Source organism: Leuresthes tenuis, unplaced genomic scaffold (assembly GCF_036924035.1).
Source record: "Leuresthes tenuis unplaced genomic scaffold, fLeuTen1.0.hap1 SCAF_11, whole genome shotgun sequence".
In the NCBI taxonomy this organism is placed as follows: Eukaryota; Metazoa; Chordata; class Actinopteri; order Atheriniformes; family Atherinopsidae; genus Leuresthes; species Leuresthes tenuis.
The window spans coordinates 10,627,621-10,644,337 of record NW_027325365.1 but is presented as its reverse complement, the minus strand read 5'-3'; the positions used below and the strand labels follow the sequence as shown (position 1 = coordinate 10,644,337).

Below are 16,717 nucleotides of genomic sequence, written 5' to 3'. Positions count from 1 at the left end.
ATGGGTCTTGTGTTTAGATGGCCTGTGCAAGCATCGATTTTAGTCTATAAACCAGTTTTATTACTTTATTAGGGCTAGGTGAGGAGCTTTGTTACTGAAAGCATCTGTGCAAGTATGATATGATTCATATTGTATTACAGACCAAGCTATACAACTGTCCCTCTGTGGGTTTACTGACCTATTCAGAGCTAAAGAATTCCAATTGAGGTCTGATGTACTGATGCAACAAATGGACCTGAACAATATGGCTTGAAACCCAGCACCACCGGCCTTTGCTTAGTGATTCACCAAGCCAAATGTGGAGCTACATTACACTTTAATCAATTTAATAGCAAGCTGAAATGGCTATAGTGCATAGGGCATATCATATGAATAAATAACTACTCATGGATGTAACTTTGATTTTTTTTCTTTTATTAAAAATCAACAAAAACTTACCACTAACTGCATTCTGACTCATCAAAAAGTAGGTATATTCCATAATTTGACCAAACATTGACAAACAAAACTGACTCTTTTTTTTGGGTCAGTTTCTTTTCTCTGAACAAACTGAATAACCTGACAGTAAGATAAAGTAAATAGATCTACATTCATCACACCTTAAAATCCCTAAAATGAATATCTGAGCTTCCGGATGAGTGGTTAGAATGAGTCATTCAAAGCCCTGACATATAGGCACTGATGTTCTCTTTGCTATTGAATAGAACGCCAAGATCTACAGAGCTCTAAAAGGTTGTTAGCTTGACGATGATGTTTATGACTCCGGCAAAAGGATTTATAAATATATATAAATCATTTTAAATAAATCCTTCCATTGTGAGAAAAAAATATCTATGAATGGCAAAGATTTTCCTGTGACTGCCAATTTCATGAGTACTGGCCTTCTCAGCAAATTCAGCCTTTGAGGAAATGTTTAATGGAAAAAGATCTCTGAGAAGCCCTATAATTTCACAGGACGTGCAGGCAAAGAGATGTTGCACAGATCTGAACCAAAAGTGAAGTATAGCATGAAAACACCTTTGCTGTTTAAAACCAACATTGGAACAAAACTGCAGTTCACCTGTGGACATACAGGCAAAGATATGGTCTTTGGGAATGATAAAGTCACACATAGAGTCTTAGCTTCGGTTTCATAAACTCTAAAATACACTGATGAGGCCAAGACTCCACAAAGATCTCTGAGGATGACCTCTGATGGCCAGAACTAAGACCTTAGCAAGAGATGGAGCTATCACGGAACAGACCTGTTCGAGTATATCTCCCTGACACATGAGGTGATTTGCTCCGTTGGTCTGCTGTAGAAACCTGCCACTGCAAACCTGAATCCCAACATCACAGGCCTTCTTCTTTAAAAGATTTCTAAATCAGTGATCCTGCCATACTGTTTCAGCTCTTCTCAAAGTCTCTCAGTTCTTTACACCTACAATTTCCCCTTCACCTTAACATTTACTGCTGCTGTGAGATAAGTAACGCGACTTCATCTGTGAATCATGAGCTTTTGGCTCATTGGTGTCTGCCTTGGTGTTAGAGTGTCTGTGGATTCCAGAGTTACACCTGGTGCTACTGGACCAACATACGTTCATTAGCATACACCAGCACCTTCAATGCAAAGAGGCACCCTTCAACTCTGTTTAATTGCCAGTTTAGTGTAAAGCAATATGAATGACTCACTAATGTGGCACTTGCTAAATTTTTGAAAGATGTTATAATCTAATATTGAAAAAAAGATCCCTTATGAAATGATTTTAAGCAAAAGCAGACAAAAACACACACACACACACACACATACAGAGAGAAAGCTTCTAACCAGAGAATATCAAAGAAACATGTTTAAATCATTCAGAGCCCCAGAGTCCTTAAGTTGTTTTTCTTTTTTCAAATCTTTATTCATGAATTAAGGGGTTTGTCGACTGATATGATAGACCTGAGGTATACTGAAAGTAAACTACTGAAAAGTTCAAAAATATTCTTTGCATTCAGCATTTAAATGTAGAAATAAAATAATTGACCTGTTCTGTCCCTAAAAATGAAGAACAAGTAGCATGTATGTTCCATATGCAACTCTGGCTAACAAGCAGTTTCCATAAATGCTGTCCGTCCACTTAGCTCTCTCTAATAATACCTCAGGTCCGTGGCTCCTGCTGGCTGACACAGATCTTAAATGTCATTCATCACAAGAAAGAACAACTAATGGCCATGTGCTCTGTTTGAGAAACTCGTTTCTCTGAAATCTAGTTCTCATAATATTACAAGAAGACTTTTACTAAAGCAAAGAAACGGCTCACAAGTTGCTGCTGCTTGATATTCGTGCTGAGGAAAAATATTGCAGTCACAGGACCATGTAACTGGTGTCAGCAATCTAAAAATGTGATTACGGGTGTAGCCGAGCGGGGACAGGAACCAGAGCAGCTCAGAACTCAGGAGCACTTTGAACTTCTGGTGGATCTGCCGGTCCGGATGTCACAGCTTGATTCCATAATGCGGCTTTAGCATTGACTAAATATCTGCAGCATGAATGTGGAGATGAGGGTGTTTGTATGCAAGAGTGTGCTTTTGTGCGTGCATGAAGGCAAGTGTAATGAGACAGTGAAAAATGCATATCTCTGTTAGAATAAAATCCAATATTAGATGCAGAAAGCTGACAAGCACACCATGATTCCTTGATACTCTGAAATGCCCCCCACAGTGTGAAAGACACTTGAAATGTGTAATAATCCCCTGAACAACACTAGGAATTCAATCTAACACAACACTTTTTTTAAACAGAATTTAAATATATACTGTGTTCATTTCTGTTTAATTTCTACAGATTCATTTGAAATAGTATAAGGGGCTCAGTAAAGACGGCACTTAGCTTTTAAGGAGAGAGAAATGCAATGGAAAGTATCTTTGAAAGAACTCAATGTCGTGTCACCATTTTGTTCAATCTTTTGTTGCTTGCAGATTTTACAGTGGATGAATATGAACGGTGTTGGTGTACAGTTCTCAGGAAGTGTGCATCACAATTTGTGCTATTATTATCATCAGAACAGCAGCGCAGCTCTCCTAAATACTGGAGCACATGATGACTTTTGTTGGTGAGGAAAGGTGGATTTTCTTTTGACATGAAAGCAGAAACTAATATGCATCAGTATGAGACTTCTGAGCAGACTGTAGTGATTTCCTGTTCAGGCATTTGCTGTCTTGTGCTTGAGTGTAGGAATGATGCTCAGAAAGTGAAAAGAAAGCAGCCATACACAGTGGTGTATGGCTGGTGCAAGAAAATCAGTGAACTTGAATATAATCCACCAACATTTCACCGCAGTTACATTCTAAACCACAAATAAATGATGTCCATATTTCCACATAACCCCATGGGAAGGTGCTGCATCACCAGATTTAAGGGAGTCTTTGAAAAAAAGAACACGACGTACCTCTAAAGGATCTTAAGACATGACTGTAAAAGATTATTTTGGCAGAAGTCTGTATGTGGTTCAATATATTCTGCTTAATCTGCATTTAAATATGGATGCAATTTACAAGGTGTTCTGGTCCAAAAAGCAGTCAGTCAGTTAGTTAGACTAAAAGATCCACTCTGTCCTGACTGATTTGTTTTCAAAGATATATGTTCCAATCATTGAAGGAATGATAATCAACAAAGGACAAACTATCGGGAGATTTATTTGACATCTACTTTTTGTACGTGATTTATTTCCAATAATAGAAAATAAGTTCCCACTAAAATAATATGAAATTAAAATAAGATATTTCTAAATTATTTATGCATAACTCAGGGGCTATAAAGATATCGCTATCTTGGAGGTTAACAGATGGTGTCATAAAATGGAATAGTCATCACCCTTAAAATATACTATAAAAGGACATTAATGTCTCCAAAAATCCTTTTCAGTGCCTCCAAGGAAGAAGGGCGAACATCAACTATGAAGTCAGCCGCAAGGGTAAAAAACAGTTAAATTGCTAATTTCTGAGTGCTCATCACGTCCGTTGTCGACGTGACATAACACCCATTCCAAAAAGAACAATTTAGTAAGACTCTCTGTTTTAAAACAAGAATGATTGTACCAAAGTTCGACACAAAAATGGACTTGTGACTGATTTTCTTTTTCTTTTTTTTCTTTTTCCAAACAACAGAATACCCGAGAAGTCTTTTCCTACAAATCGCTGCTAAACAATTGTGTGATTTTCAAATCTTTCCAGTTTCATTTCTCCCAGACAAGTGGCACAGGACTTTTTTTGGAGGACTGTAATAACACTTCACTCCCACTATCATTTGCTGTAATTCTTTATAGTGGGGAAAGTCGCTACATATTCTGTAGCTCTCAAAGCGCAGGTTTAATTTTCGTCCTTCGTGGAGGATATTAACACATGATCATCACTGATAAAATTCTATAGGAATAAGAAGGGAATACACTGTGCTTGATCCACATAGTTTAAAGCCTCATCCTTTTAAACCATACTAAGAATATCTTTTTATAATTAAATGTTACATTTTAAAAAGAAAATAAGTTGGACATGGAGCCTGATTTAGCTTTTCCAGGATAAAATCAATCCAGGCATTCAACCACACTTGATTCACTTTGATAAATTAACGTGGAAAATGACAGATCTGAAACAGTATTATTCATCGTGATACTGTCAACTCATTGCAGATTCACTTAGAGCCACGATTCGCACCTTGTGTCAGTGCCAGACAAGATTTTAAGCCTAAGCTGTCAAGGGAGTATATACAACCTGTGAGACGTTTTCAAGTTCATACTGGCTTTAACAGTCACAACAGAAAAAGAGCAGATGGACCTACTCTTTTGTGCTGGTGTTAATTGGCTGTTATACACACAGCACACAGAAAAGGGCCAAGGGAGGAAGAGTCAGGGATACGAGAGCACCAGTTCCTGATTCTTCTTTCAAAAACTTTTAAGCAAAGTCGTGGCTTTTTTTTGGCACCTTATAATTGTCTTGGATTTGTGACTAAATACATATAATTTAATTGCAATCAATTACATCAATGTGTTTTCGTTTGTTTGTTTGTTTTCCCAGCAGCCAATTAGCTACTTGCTCCACAAAGGGAATACATCTAACTAATCAAGGTATGATGTTGAGGCACAGATGTGGCAAAGTCACTCAACTGTTTCATCGAAACTCGACAATAGTCCTTTTTGCCTAAATAAACCCAAATAATTCCTTCAGAACACAGCTTCTTATGTTTCCACTGATATTTACAGTTAATGGAAATGAAGGAACTGCATACTAACCATCATACAAATCAGTGATGTGGCTCTTTCGTGCCTAAGACTTTTTCCATTCCAAACTAATTTAGCTGATTTTTCAAATCTCTTCTAATTCATTTTTAACTAGCCTAAACACCACAGATTGCACAGGTGTGAACAGATTTTACAAGGTATGGTGGATATTAAACACGTGATGACTAAAAGGTGGAAATCAAAGCAATGCAAAACATATCCTTAATGTAGTTCTGGGTATGTGCTGTAAAAAAATGGAAGGGGTCAGCGAAAGGACACCTCCAAAAGTCGCTTGTCTCAGGGGAAAATTCCTGAAGTTGAAATGCAGGCCAAGAACAAAAAAAAACAAAGACAATGACATCAAAGATATTGTGTGGAGAGGAGTTTTTCAGTGAGAACAGCTGATATGCAGCCCATGGTACACAGAGTACTTTGACATTTTGTGCTTATAATTCTCAGCCAGCCAACTTTACAGTGTACTATATATCATGTACATCACTTTAATTTCAAAAAGGTAGAAAACCAGCTCATCTTCACTTCAACCCAATTATCTCATCTTACTTGTACAGGGTTTTTCAGGAAGCCAGTAAGATTGCAGTACGTTTAATGTGAGCATAAATGCAGTGTTAAATTTGTCAATGCTTTTCTCGCAGCTGCACCTCTAAGATCTTAATTATCTTAAAATGTGAGAGTTTGACGGATATCAATTTTTGTATATGAGAAGAAGGAATGAATGAATATTAATTATTGAAAGGATTTAGGCCATGTAGTAGAAGTGTGTTCTGTTCATTGCCCCATAAAGCTGGGCTTTGGGGCAAAGAACACAGGAAGTGGATGCAAAGATATATATTTGCAAATGTAGAAACTCAAAAGCTTCCAAGAATCCCATAACTATCATTGCTACCCTCTGCTCTAAGCTACAAGCACTCAGCTAAGAAAAGCTGGTGAAACTGATTCAGACACACAAGAGATACCTTGTGTGGCAGAGCAGGAAGATCTTTTCCACAGCCCACACCTTGAGTACACAAAGGGAGAAAATCTGGTGTCAGTGAATGTCTCCCGTTTCCACAAAAAGATCCCACAAGATAATGCTCTGAATAAGAAGTCTGACTTGTACCATGAAGATTTCACAAGATTAAAAAAGTTAGGAGCCCAGTTTAATATTTCTAAAATATGTCTAAGGTATCTGAAAGCTGGCAGATATAATATAGAAGTTACAGTTGGGATTTTATAGTCATATAGTAGAACGATGTGGGCTAAGCATATGGAACTCAAAAGCCTGGGAAGCAGATGGGTGCTCTTGTTCCCACAACCACTAAAACCACTCTTTCATTTTCACATTAAAACTTTGAGGCGTGTCGATTCTAAGATTTATCTTAACGCAGACATTGAGAATTCTCATCGATTCAGTGACGGAGCATAATCGAAAATTTAAAGCCTACACAAAAGTACAGTTTGTACTCAGTGGCCCTAAAACACCAAAGAAGAAGAAGAAATGCAGCTGCTGAAGAAGAAGAAGAGACATGTAACTCCAATATCGTGTTAAGATTACTGGGATGTTTTGAGTGATACGGGGAGGGAAGACCGAGCTTGGCAGCGATTGATTAAAAAAAGATAGAGTTTAAAAGCTGGCATCTGGGCTGTGAAAATGAGAAAGCACAAACAAGATAAAATGCACACCTCTTTTTGTAAAATGTACTCATAAAAATGTGTTATTGTAGCAATAAAACTATTGTAAGGAAAGCTGAAAATCAACAAGTCTGACTAATAAGTCAGGAATCAACGACCTGATGTCAGCTTTGTGTTTCAAGTCAGAGAGGGAAGAGAATCACCGAATCTGTGGCAGCATTCGGACCGTCTATGGAAATGTTCAAATGTAGAGAAACAGTTGATTTCACCAGCTGCTGAAGCCGTAACAGAAAGGGCTCTACCTGCACTCTAAGCCAAACTGAATTCCAGTTAATGAGTAAAGCTGGTTGAAAAGTCTGACTTGTATTGACTGACTTGTGTGTATCATACAGTAAGTACAAGCAAATTTTCATTAAGTCAGTTGTGTGATTTAAAAAAAAAAAAAAAAAGTAATTCAGGCTGATGTGTAGACGTATAGTAATGTAAAGATATAAGAGAGCAGTCTGAATTGAATGCTTTGTTCATCCCTAAGGGAAATTATATTGTAAGTCTTTACTAAAAGAAAAGGTTAAAAAATGATCAATTTAAGACAAACAAATGACAAGACAGATTATTTAATGTCTTGGCACAGTCATTGTACAAGAAAATCTAAATGCATCTTAACATGCTTCGAATCATTAGCAGGTTAATCATCATCAAAGCATGAGGGAAGCCAAAATTCACTGCAATATTCTCACAGGAGGATCGCATGCCCAGTAAAGCAAAAAATAAAAAATAAATCTGAATGATAAAAATCTGTTTGGATAGCCTAAAATGCATTTTGCTTTGGTAACTGAAAGCAAAACTGTTGCTATTCAGTTGATATATTTTTAAATGGATCTAATCCCAGTTTACAAAGAGACAAAACGGAGAATGAAGATAAATTAATTATGAAAACGTGGAGACGCACATTTCTTTCCCTCTAAATGAGAATATAAGACACGTTGCAATTTTCCGTGAGTCGACATCTTGCTTTATTTGAGCGTATTAAGAAAATTAATGAAAAATGCCTAGTCAATCTGACACTTCTAAATTAAGTAGCAAGTATCCAAATGACTAAATTAAAAGGAGAAGATGGAAGTTGAGGATAAATAACTGACTGGGGAAATTTTAACAGAAAGAGAAGTGAAAAACATGGCAGCTGAGGAGACAGAGAGAATGGAGACAGAGAAGGCAGCGGATGCCCCTGGCTATGCCATCTGTGGGTGTATCTGCAAAGACGGCATGCCACACACCTGTATGGGACTGCCTGTGAGATAAGGCCCCCAGCACAATGGCCCAATGGCCACCTGCTGCCAAACAGGTGTGCAGCCCAGCCAATTAAACTATTAGACAAACACAGGCCTCTGGGAGCAAATTAGCAGGCAACACAAATATCAGAGGAAAAACAAAAAGCAGTGGTAAGCACTCACAGTGAGGAACAACAACACTTTGTTAGTGAGACTTTCATCTCACTGTACAAGTACAGCCAGGAGTTCTAGGCTGAATTAAACAAAGTACTGGTCTAACTTTTTTTCCTAAGTGCGTGTGTTGAATCTAGAGTATAAAAATCCATATATGAATATTTAAAATTGCTAACTGCGTGTTAAAGATCGAAACTATATTTAACTATCGTGTATCAAAATGGCACTAATACTATTTGAGTCATCAATACATAATACATACAGAGGTAGAAAGCAGACAGAGAGGCGGGACTGCAGGTAAGAGCACACACTGCATCCAGTTGTAAGGTAGCTCGAAAACATTATTCATGTGGGCTTTTACTTGAGAATCGACAGGCCAATATTAAGTGTGGTATTAGATCACAAGCCATAAGCAACAGAGACAGCCTAAATCCATTCAAGTTCTCCAAGAAACCTCACAAAACATACCTACTATTTACTCAGGATAACTCAGAGCAAGGGTACCCAGAATTGTTTGACAAGCATTCCGTTTACCGTCCTTTGTGGGAAGTTAACAAAAATATTCCACGCATTGCTTTTAAACACACCTTTTGTGCCCACAGCTTCTGAGCAGTGCCATGCAGTGATTGTAGGCTGTACACAAAGCATGAGGACAGATTCTTTTCTCGTGAAAATGGTTGAGGAATGATTGCACTGATTGAAACATTGTTCTCTAAATCTATTCGTAAGTTTTAAAAGCAGCAAAGCCAAGCCTTGGCCTTGTAAACTACAAAAAATAGAGCGTGGGTAACAAACAAGTAACCAGCTGGTGGAAATACATCAGCATTCTGCAGGGATGATAACTCATCTCAGCAGTGAGAAATTGTGTTTATTACAATCCTGTTTAAAAGAAAACCGAATGCAATAATTTGCAAATCATTTTGAGCCTCAAAGACAGTACTTTAAAAGTACTATTTACTTTTAAAACTACAGAAAAACCCTTCTCGGTCTCCAAACAAAGAGTGCAGTTAAAGACGAGGTAATCCAACACAATGATAGACATACCACAGCCCCGACATTTTTAAAATGTATTGTTGGCATCAATTTCAAAATTAGTGTTTTGTTTTTTTTAACATTTCTTACTTTCAACATTTGATATGCATCTGTGCTATTTTCAGTCAAATACAGGCTTTAAATGGTTGAAAGAAAAAAAAATCATTGAATCCAAACTATATGTAATATCAACCTAACTGATGATTATTCTAAAGGTTGAATTAAAACAAAAAAGTATGAATCCACTGCTGCAACACCTTCATCATGGTTACGTCCAGTATATGCTAACAGCAGACAAAAGTTAGATAACATAGTGGAGTCTAATATAGACTTCCTGTTTGTTGTAATCTATATTAATTACCTACTTTTACATTAATTAGAACTAACTCTATTCATGCTTCAAAAAAATGAGTCACTTTCCCCAAGAGGAGAATAAGAGACATGAAGACGAACACATGACCTGTTAGTCAACATTCGCATCATCCGCCTCTGCACACACCCAAGGGGGCTCCCTGGTCAGGCTTAACTATCAGCTGGAGGCGACTCCTTTATCAAGCTGGACAAAGGTTCAGTCTGTTATAAACACCCACGGGGCGACCCTCGTCTCAGTTAGACACCCTTGGCACCAGTCGGTCTTTCTGAGATTAAAGGCTCTTGACTCCCCACATCCTCCTCGAGTCACAGCTTCATAGCTCTGCGATCACTAGAGAGATTATTGTTGAACCCGTGATCTGAATTGGACTGAGCGGGTTAAGAAAATGGATGTTTAACTACTTTGCAATTCACTATGCTATTACAGGTATATGTTGGTGCTATTTTATACATGTTCATTGGTGTGAACTAAGCTGGACTTTTCTCTGATATCTCACAGCTTATCCATCTTCCAGTCGCTTCTTTTAACCTGAAAGGAAGTCAGAGGCTGTCACAGTCCCAGCTAAATAAAGAAAGAATCTCAAGAAACCTGCATTCTTTCTCTCTTTGGCTGGATCCTCTGGCATCTGGGAGCAAAGCCTTATTCTCGTTTCATGTCGATGTCCCAGGAGGGAGCATCAGAGAGACCATCTCTCTACTTTTTCACCTCTGATCACCGAATGCTCTCCCAGTGCAGCCACTGAACTTGTTTCGTACACCAAGAAAAGTCTGCAACTGCTTTGTTAGCCAGAAACACACCCTTGAAAGTTCAACAGCAGATTTTCAACTTTTTTCAACAGCCACATACTAAGTTGGCTTGAGCCCTGAGTTTTGCAATGAAAATGGAGCTACTAGTTTCTCCAATGAACGGCACAGAGACTCACCCAGACAAGCAGTCCTTACCATTAATCTGCAAACACCTGAACGTGAAGGGGTCGTGCCTGTATTAGCACCCTGGTCACTCCTCTTAAGTTACAACAACAATCTCAAGTTAGACAGCACAAGTCTCATTTGAATATAGTTAAAGCGACAAATACCCACAAACATTACAGGTGGGTCTTGAACTGCCATATACTCTGCTTTTTAGAGTCCTACATGTGTTGTCATTAAAACAAATGACAAAACTCTCCAAATGTTCCAAATTCACGCTTTTCCAACCATTGCGGCCGCACCTGAGCTAAATGAATGTGACAAGCTCCGCTCAACGCTCTCGTTTGCAGCCAATTTTTGGCATATCCAGAATAAACAGATTTGAGATAGTTTTCAAACTGTACTTCAAAGCGTCACTCTTAACACATAAAGTCAACGTTAAATCGAGAGGGACGGAAAGTGCATTAGAGGTGGTAATACCGAAAAAATAAAAAATAAAAACGGAGAGCGATGAAAATGTCTTTGAGGTTAAAGATAGGAATAATAATGGTCATGTGTTAAAAAACAGAATGATACATTATCAAGTAATGGCATTCCTTTTAAACTGATTTAACAGCTCGTCTTTGCTTCCAAACTGTTTAATTCAGGGATGCGGGTGACTTGATACAGATAAAATAGAAGCTCTTCAGAGGCTAAGCTGACAGGTTCACTCTCTGGGTCAACATAAAAATGTATTCCACTTATCCAGTGACCATTTAATATGCACCACTCATTGGTTCACATTAAGAAACATCTCAACAGGGGTCTGCTGAATAATTCAGACAATCTGCTATCACTAAAGGTCCCATTACACGACAGGAACAAAATTAAACCTAAAGATCTCATACAGTAGTGACATTAAAAAATTGAATCAGCAAGTAGAAAAATCTTAAATGCTTCATAATGAATGACTAAATAGACAAGAAGAACTCAGAGTGAGAGGAACTAAAAACTTCATTTTCTAACGTTTTGTTCACATTTGATTAGATAAACATGGATAAAAGGCCTTTAGAGTTACAATAAAACAGCTTATCAGCTTGTGGTTATTGTTCAGTTACAGCATTAAATGTGCTTACTTAAAAGTTAAACTTGTGGTCTAAACAAACTGATCTGCAGAGATCCATTGAGGTTAATTAACAGAAATAAAAGGTAATATCAAATTTGGTTTGTTTATTCTTGATAACTTAAAGTATTTTCTCCTCACAGACAAGTAGAAATTGTAATTACAGTCAACAGTATCTGCAGACACTGCTCAACACAGAAGAAAATGAACATTTGAAGTCTCACAGCTAGACACCATATAGCGTCCTCTACAAGTAAATGATGCAGTTCACCGTTAATGAGCTTCAGTCACTAACCTGACAGGGTTACTGGTCAGGGACACCCGGAGGGATTCCAGGCAATTGAGCAGCTTTTCTTCAGTGATCCCAGAGCGAAGTTCGTGGACATATTCTTGGGATGAAAGTGTACACTCATGCTTACTGTTCCTGAGTCCTCCCTGCAAACAAAAATCACATCACCTAATGTCATAAAACAGACACCTCTGAGGGGCACTAATGAATCATTTATATCAACATCTTTTTACACAAAAAAAAACAATGAATAATTACAGGCCAAATAAAAAGGAAGAGGAACAAGGCCAAGCAATTACAAACAATAGAAACAGATAAGACGTTACATGAAGCAGTATGTAAAGGCATACTTCTTGTATCTAATTCTATCTTTAGTGTTTTAGAAAAAATAAGTAATGCACTCTCCACTTCCTCGTTTTCTTAATCAGCCGGCACTCTAATGATGGACCATCCTCACAAATGCCGGCTCTACGTGTTATCTGCAGCAGCTCCAGGTTGAAGTTAAATTGATTCTGGTGTATAAACTCCATTGGGATATGTTGCAACACTGATGCTTACATGATGAGACCATCTACAGCCAGCATTACACATTTAGCTCCACAGGGAAACACATCTACACTCTGTCTTCAAATGAAGTTAAGACCGTACTATACACCGTACTATTGTTTTAAAGTGGCGGAATCTTTTCTTGGTCGAATAGTCCACCAAATCAAAAAAGCTTTGCATGTAAACTGATTTCCCATCACTGTCACTGCTGCCAGTACAAGCTCTATGAAAATATCTGTGGAAATTTGGTAATTACTGGATTCTATTGTTAAAAACCTAGATTTCATGTAGGGGTTGAGTCGAGGCATCGTACAAAGCACATGAGGAAACACGCCGTGGAAACAGCGTCACACATGCCTAAACCAGACCACTTGACGAAAATAAAAACACTGTGTTCGTCCCTGGACTGCTGGTTCCCCACAAAGCGAGCTGTGCTAATAGGCAGTTTGGGAAGTAATAAGCTAGCTCATTTATCTGGAGAAAAGAGAAGCCTGCTGCTCTGCCGCAATGCACAGACAACATGAATGAACCTTCTCCCCCCTTTTTGTGGGTGGCAAAAACCAGAGGCAACAGCAAGGTAGCAATACTTTAGTTTTTTCCATGTAAGCTGAGCTCATAGTTTGATTGGCTGAGTCATGAAATTAAAACTAGATTTCCTTGAAAAAGGCGGTGTAAAATCATGCTCCTACATCATCATACCCCTTATAAAATAGAAATGTTGCGAGTTTTGGATCTAGACTTTATTTGAATCTCCATCTGAATTCTAACTGGACCACTGGGCTCATGCAAAGATGCCCTTTGCTGGCACGCTGCATGAAAGCACTCATTTAATGAAAACACTTTTAGTAGTTGTACTGTGGATACTCCAAGAGGGATAATCCCCTATTGAGAGGAAGTCTGAAGCCATAGTATTCATTATCCAACAGAGCCAGTATTCCCTGAACAGGGACTTGCCAAAGAAAAGGGACCTGAGCAATTTAAGCAGCTGATTAGGACAGCGCATCACATTGTCAGATCCAATAATGCAAGCAATGCAGGACCAGCACACAGCCTGTGTCGAGGTAATTTACTCGTCAAAAAGAAAAAAAAACTAAATCTTAACAATTTATATCCTACTTTCAGGGTGAGGATGGTTGAGCGTAGATTAAATACACAGCATGTCTCCTGAAAATATTGTTAAGTTTTGTTCCATGACAGCAGTCTAAGAGTGACAAATCCTTGAGTCAGTGATGGTTCTTACACAGGCTTGAAGACCAACCCTGCCGCCTCACTGAGTTTTGACTTTGGTGGGAGTGAAGCTTCCCAGAATGCACTAAGGAGTTTTACAAAAAGGGTGGTTTATTTGGCATTGTTCCTGACCATCAACACTGTACCGTTAAGTTCATGCAGTTGTACAAAGAATATGTGCTACAAAGATGGAATTGTAAATTACTGAATGTAAACATTTCACCCTGAATGTTGACAGTTTTCACAGGACATGCTCACAGGTAGCATGAATCAAATAAGCTAATAGGACAATAGTTCAGCTAAAGTCAGGTGGGTATGAATAAAAGGAATACGTCGAACATCCTGTCATGCGACAGCATGACCTCTGCACTGATTAGCGGAGTGACACAAACATTTAGTTGAAAGAATTTCCTCACAAGGTCTTAGATTATTATGGATTTGAGGATATCGCCGTGCCGCCGTTAGACTTTCATCTTGCATATAGCACTCGTATTATTCACTGCTGCACACATGAGTTTTGTTAGGGTACAGTTACTTCACCATCAGTTGCCAGACCAAGATACGAGGACCAGAGAAGTACTAGAGAGGTCAGAGAAAGCAGACCGCACTACTTGTACTGCTGCAGTGCCTTGATTTGAATTTTCTGTCTTTATTTTTTGGGAATATGCAAATATTTGAGGGGCTTAATTGGATCAATATTTACATGTTTTGTTTGTTTTTAAAACAAAAAGACAAATCATTGTGGTTTTTGTTAGTCTGCGCCAAACCCGTACCAAAGCGTCATCCTTATAAGAAGGCTGACTGTGTACCTCTTTGTGCTCTTACAATTCTACACATCACTGATAAAACTTTAATTTACAAAAGTACCAAAATAACATAAATCCTGACAAAAGAAGAAGCAATTCTATAGAATGAAAAGGACAACTTCAAGTGTAGAGATGCTACTTGAATTAATGTGATTCCAATTTTGGATATGGCTGATTATGTGACTGCATTTTCAGAGCAGTGCTTCCTCAGTAATGGGCAGTGAGAGTCAAATACATCACTCCCTTTTTATTTATCTTCCTACCTCTCAGTAGTTCCCAGCAAGCACACCACTATGTCCAGAAAAGCCAGAGCTCTTGTTTCACCACATGTTCTGACCTCTGGCAACCAAAGACACTGACCATAAACTGTTTTTTCATGACCCTACCCCAAATCAATAAAATCCTTTGGGATAATATCAACATTACACCACCATACTGGCAGCAGAGAAACAGTCGGAGGAGCAGAAGGGGAAGCGGGGGGTGGGGCAGCTACCTGCCAGTCTGAGTAACAAGAATTTTTCCTGTCAGCCTCGCAGAAATGGTCAAGGAAAGAGGTTGCAGAAAAAGGAAGGGAAGATTCAAGGATAAAGAGAGTTGCTTGTGTTGTTGGAGATGAAGTTTTAAGATGTAAAAAGTTAAAGGAGCAAAGGGTGTTTCAGGGTTGGAAATAGTAAAGAAAAGATACAGAAAGAGAAAGAGAAAAAAAGAGGACAGAGACAGACCATCAGGAGAGGCTGAAACTTCAACTGCAGAGGACACGCACACCCTTTTGACCACAGCCTTGAGCCTCATCTCCTGCCGCTTATTGAATCCCCTATTTGTCGATAACAGTATTTCCTGCCAAAGAAAATAGTGCTGGGAGCAATTACTTCAGTGAGCCTGTCAATTTCATTTTGCGGGGTTAGGGGAGCATTGAGGACCATTCCCTCCTCCTCCGTCACCTCTGCCTCTCTTTCTGTATGCCGTAGGGAGTGACAGAGGGCCGTGCCGTCATTGGAAGGAAGAACAGGGAGACAATGCCAAGGTGGCTGCACCTCCACATGTCATCTTCACCTGTAATGAGCCTATAACAAGCTGGCACCTTCCTCAGTGCCCAGTGCTCAGCCCACTCAGGCAGACTGATAGATACATTATTCAGCTTCTTTGTCAGCTCACTAGAAAACCACATAAGCAGCAACATGTCTGGCCTGGAAGCTTGTGCTTGCAGATACCCCAGCATCCACGCCAGATATTTCTCTACCATTCAGTCCGCCTGGCTTCTCTCCAGGCTACACAATCTTGCCTCAATGTTTTCCAATATTTTGGGAAGTTGGGCAGTTAGCAGATTCTGTTTGTTTTTGGGGTTTTTTTGTTTTTTAAAAAAAATCAAAATAGCAAAAAAAATCATTACAAAAAATATTAACATTTTACAACAAAAACCTCAAATCCATCAATTTGAGTTGCATAGCTCCAAAAAATGTATTTAAACAACTGTATGGATGTGACAATTGATAAATAAGCCTTATAGCCACGACAAGCAAAATGCCAAGACATTAGCTAAACCATAGATAAAATGAAAACCCCTAAACTAAATTGATTATATGAATTTGACAAAGCAATAAAAAACGTGTTCAGATTCTGTAAAAAAACATTGCTTGTCCTATGATTCAGGATTAATAAATTCAGACAGAAATTATGAGTTTACTGCATCTCGTAATTTGTCCCCGTCCCTGGGATGTAATGAATCTATTCTTATTAACTTACATGGTCTCCCACCCTCAACCCCAAAAAAGTCTGAGAGAAAGTTATAAATTACTGGAAAAAGTTAATTACTCCTTCTATGTGTGTAATTAATTAAAATTACTTGAGCACCCTGCTGCTGAGTATAAAAATAATAAAGATACAATCTCAGCAATTAGAGCATATCAATCTGGACGATAGCCACGTTATAACTTAATTTCCTGTTCATTAGGGATTGATAGATAAGTTGATAGAAATTATATCACAAGAATGGATAACAGACAGACTTACAGACAGGTGGAACCGAATGTCACGTGCTTCACCCCTTACTAATATGACCTACAAGCAATGCTATCAACACAACTGTATGAGGAAAAAAGGTTTGAAAACAATCACCAGGTGACCAA

The 16,717-nt window shown here is 38.5% G+C and overlaps 1 protein-coding gene across 1 annotated transcript in view; it reads right to left on the bottom strand.

The window, feature by feature from the left end:
* The window catches only part of diaph2 (diaphanous-related formin 2), a 350,084-nt gene that overhangs the window by 249,979 nt on the left and 83,388 nt on the right, over window positions 1-16,717 (bottom strand). Inside the window, exon 6 of the mRNA XM_072395385.1 lies at window positions 12,019-12,158. Coding sequence (XP_072251486.1) covers window positions 12,019-12,158 — 140 coding nt within the window. The remainder of the gene's footprint in view (window positions 1-12,018; window positions 12,159-16,717) is intronic.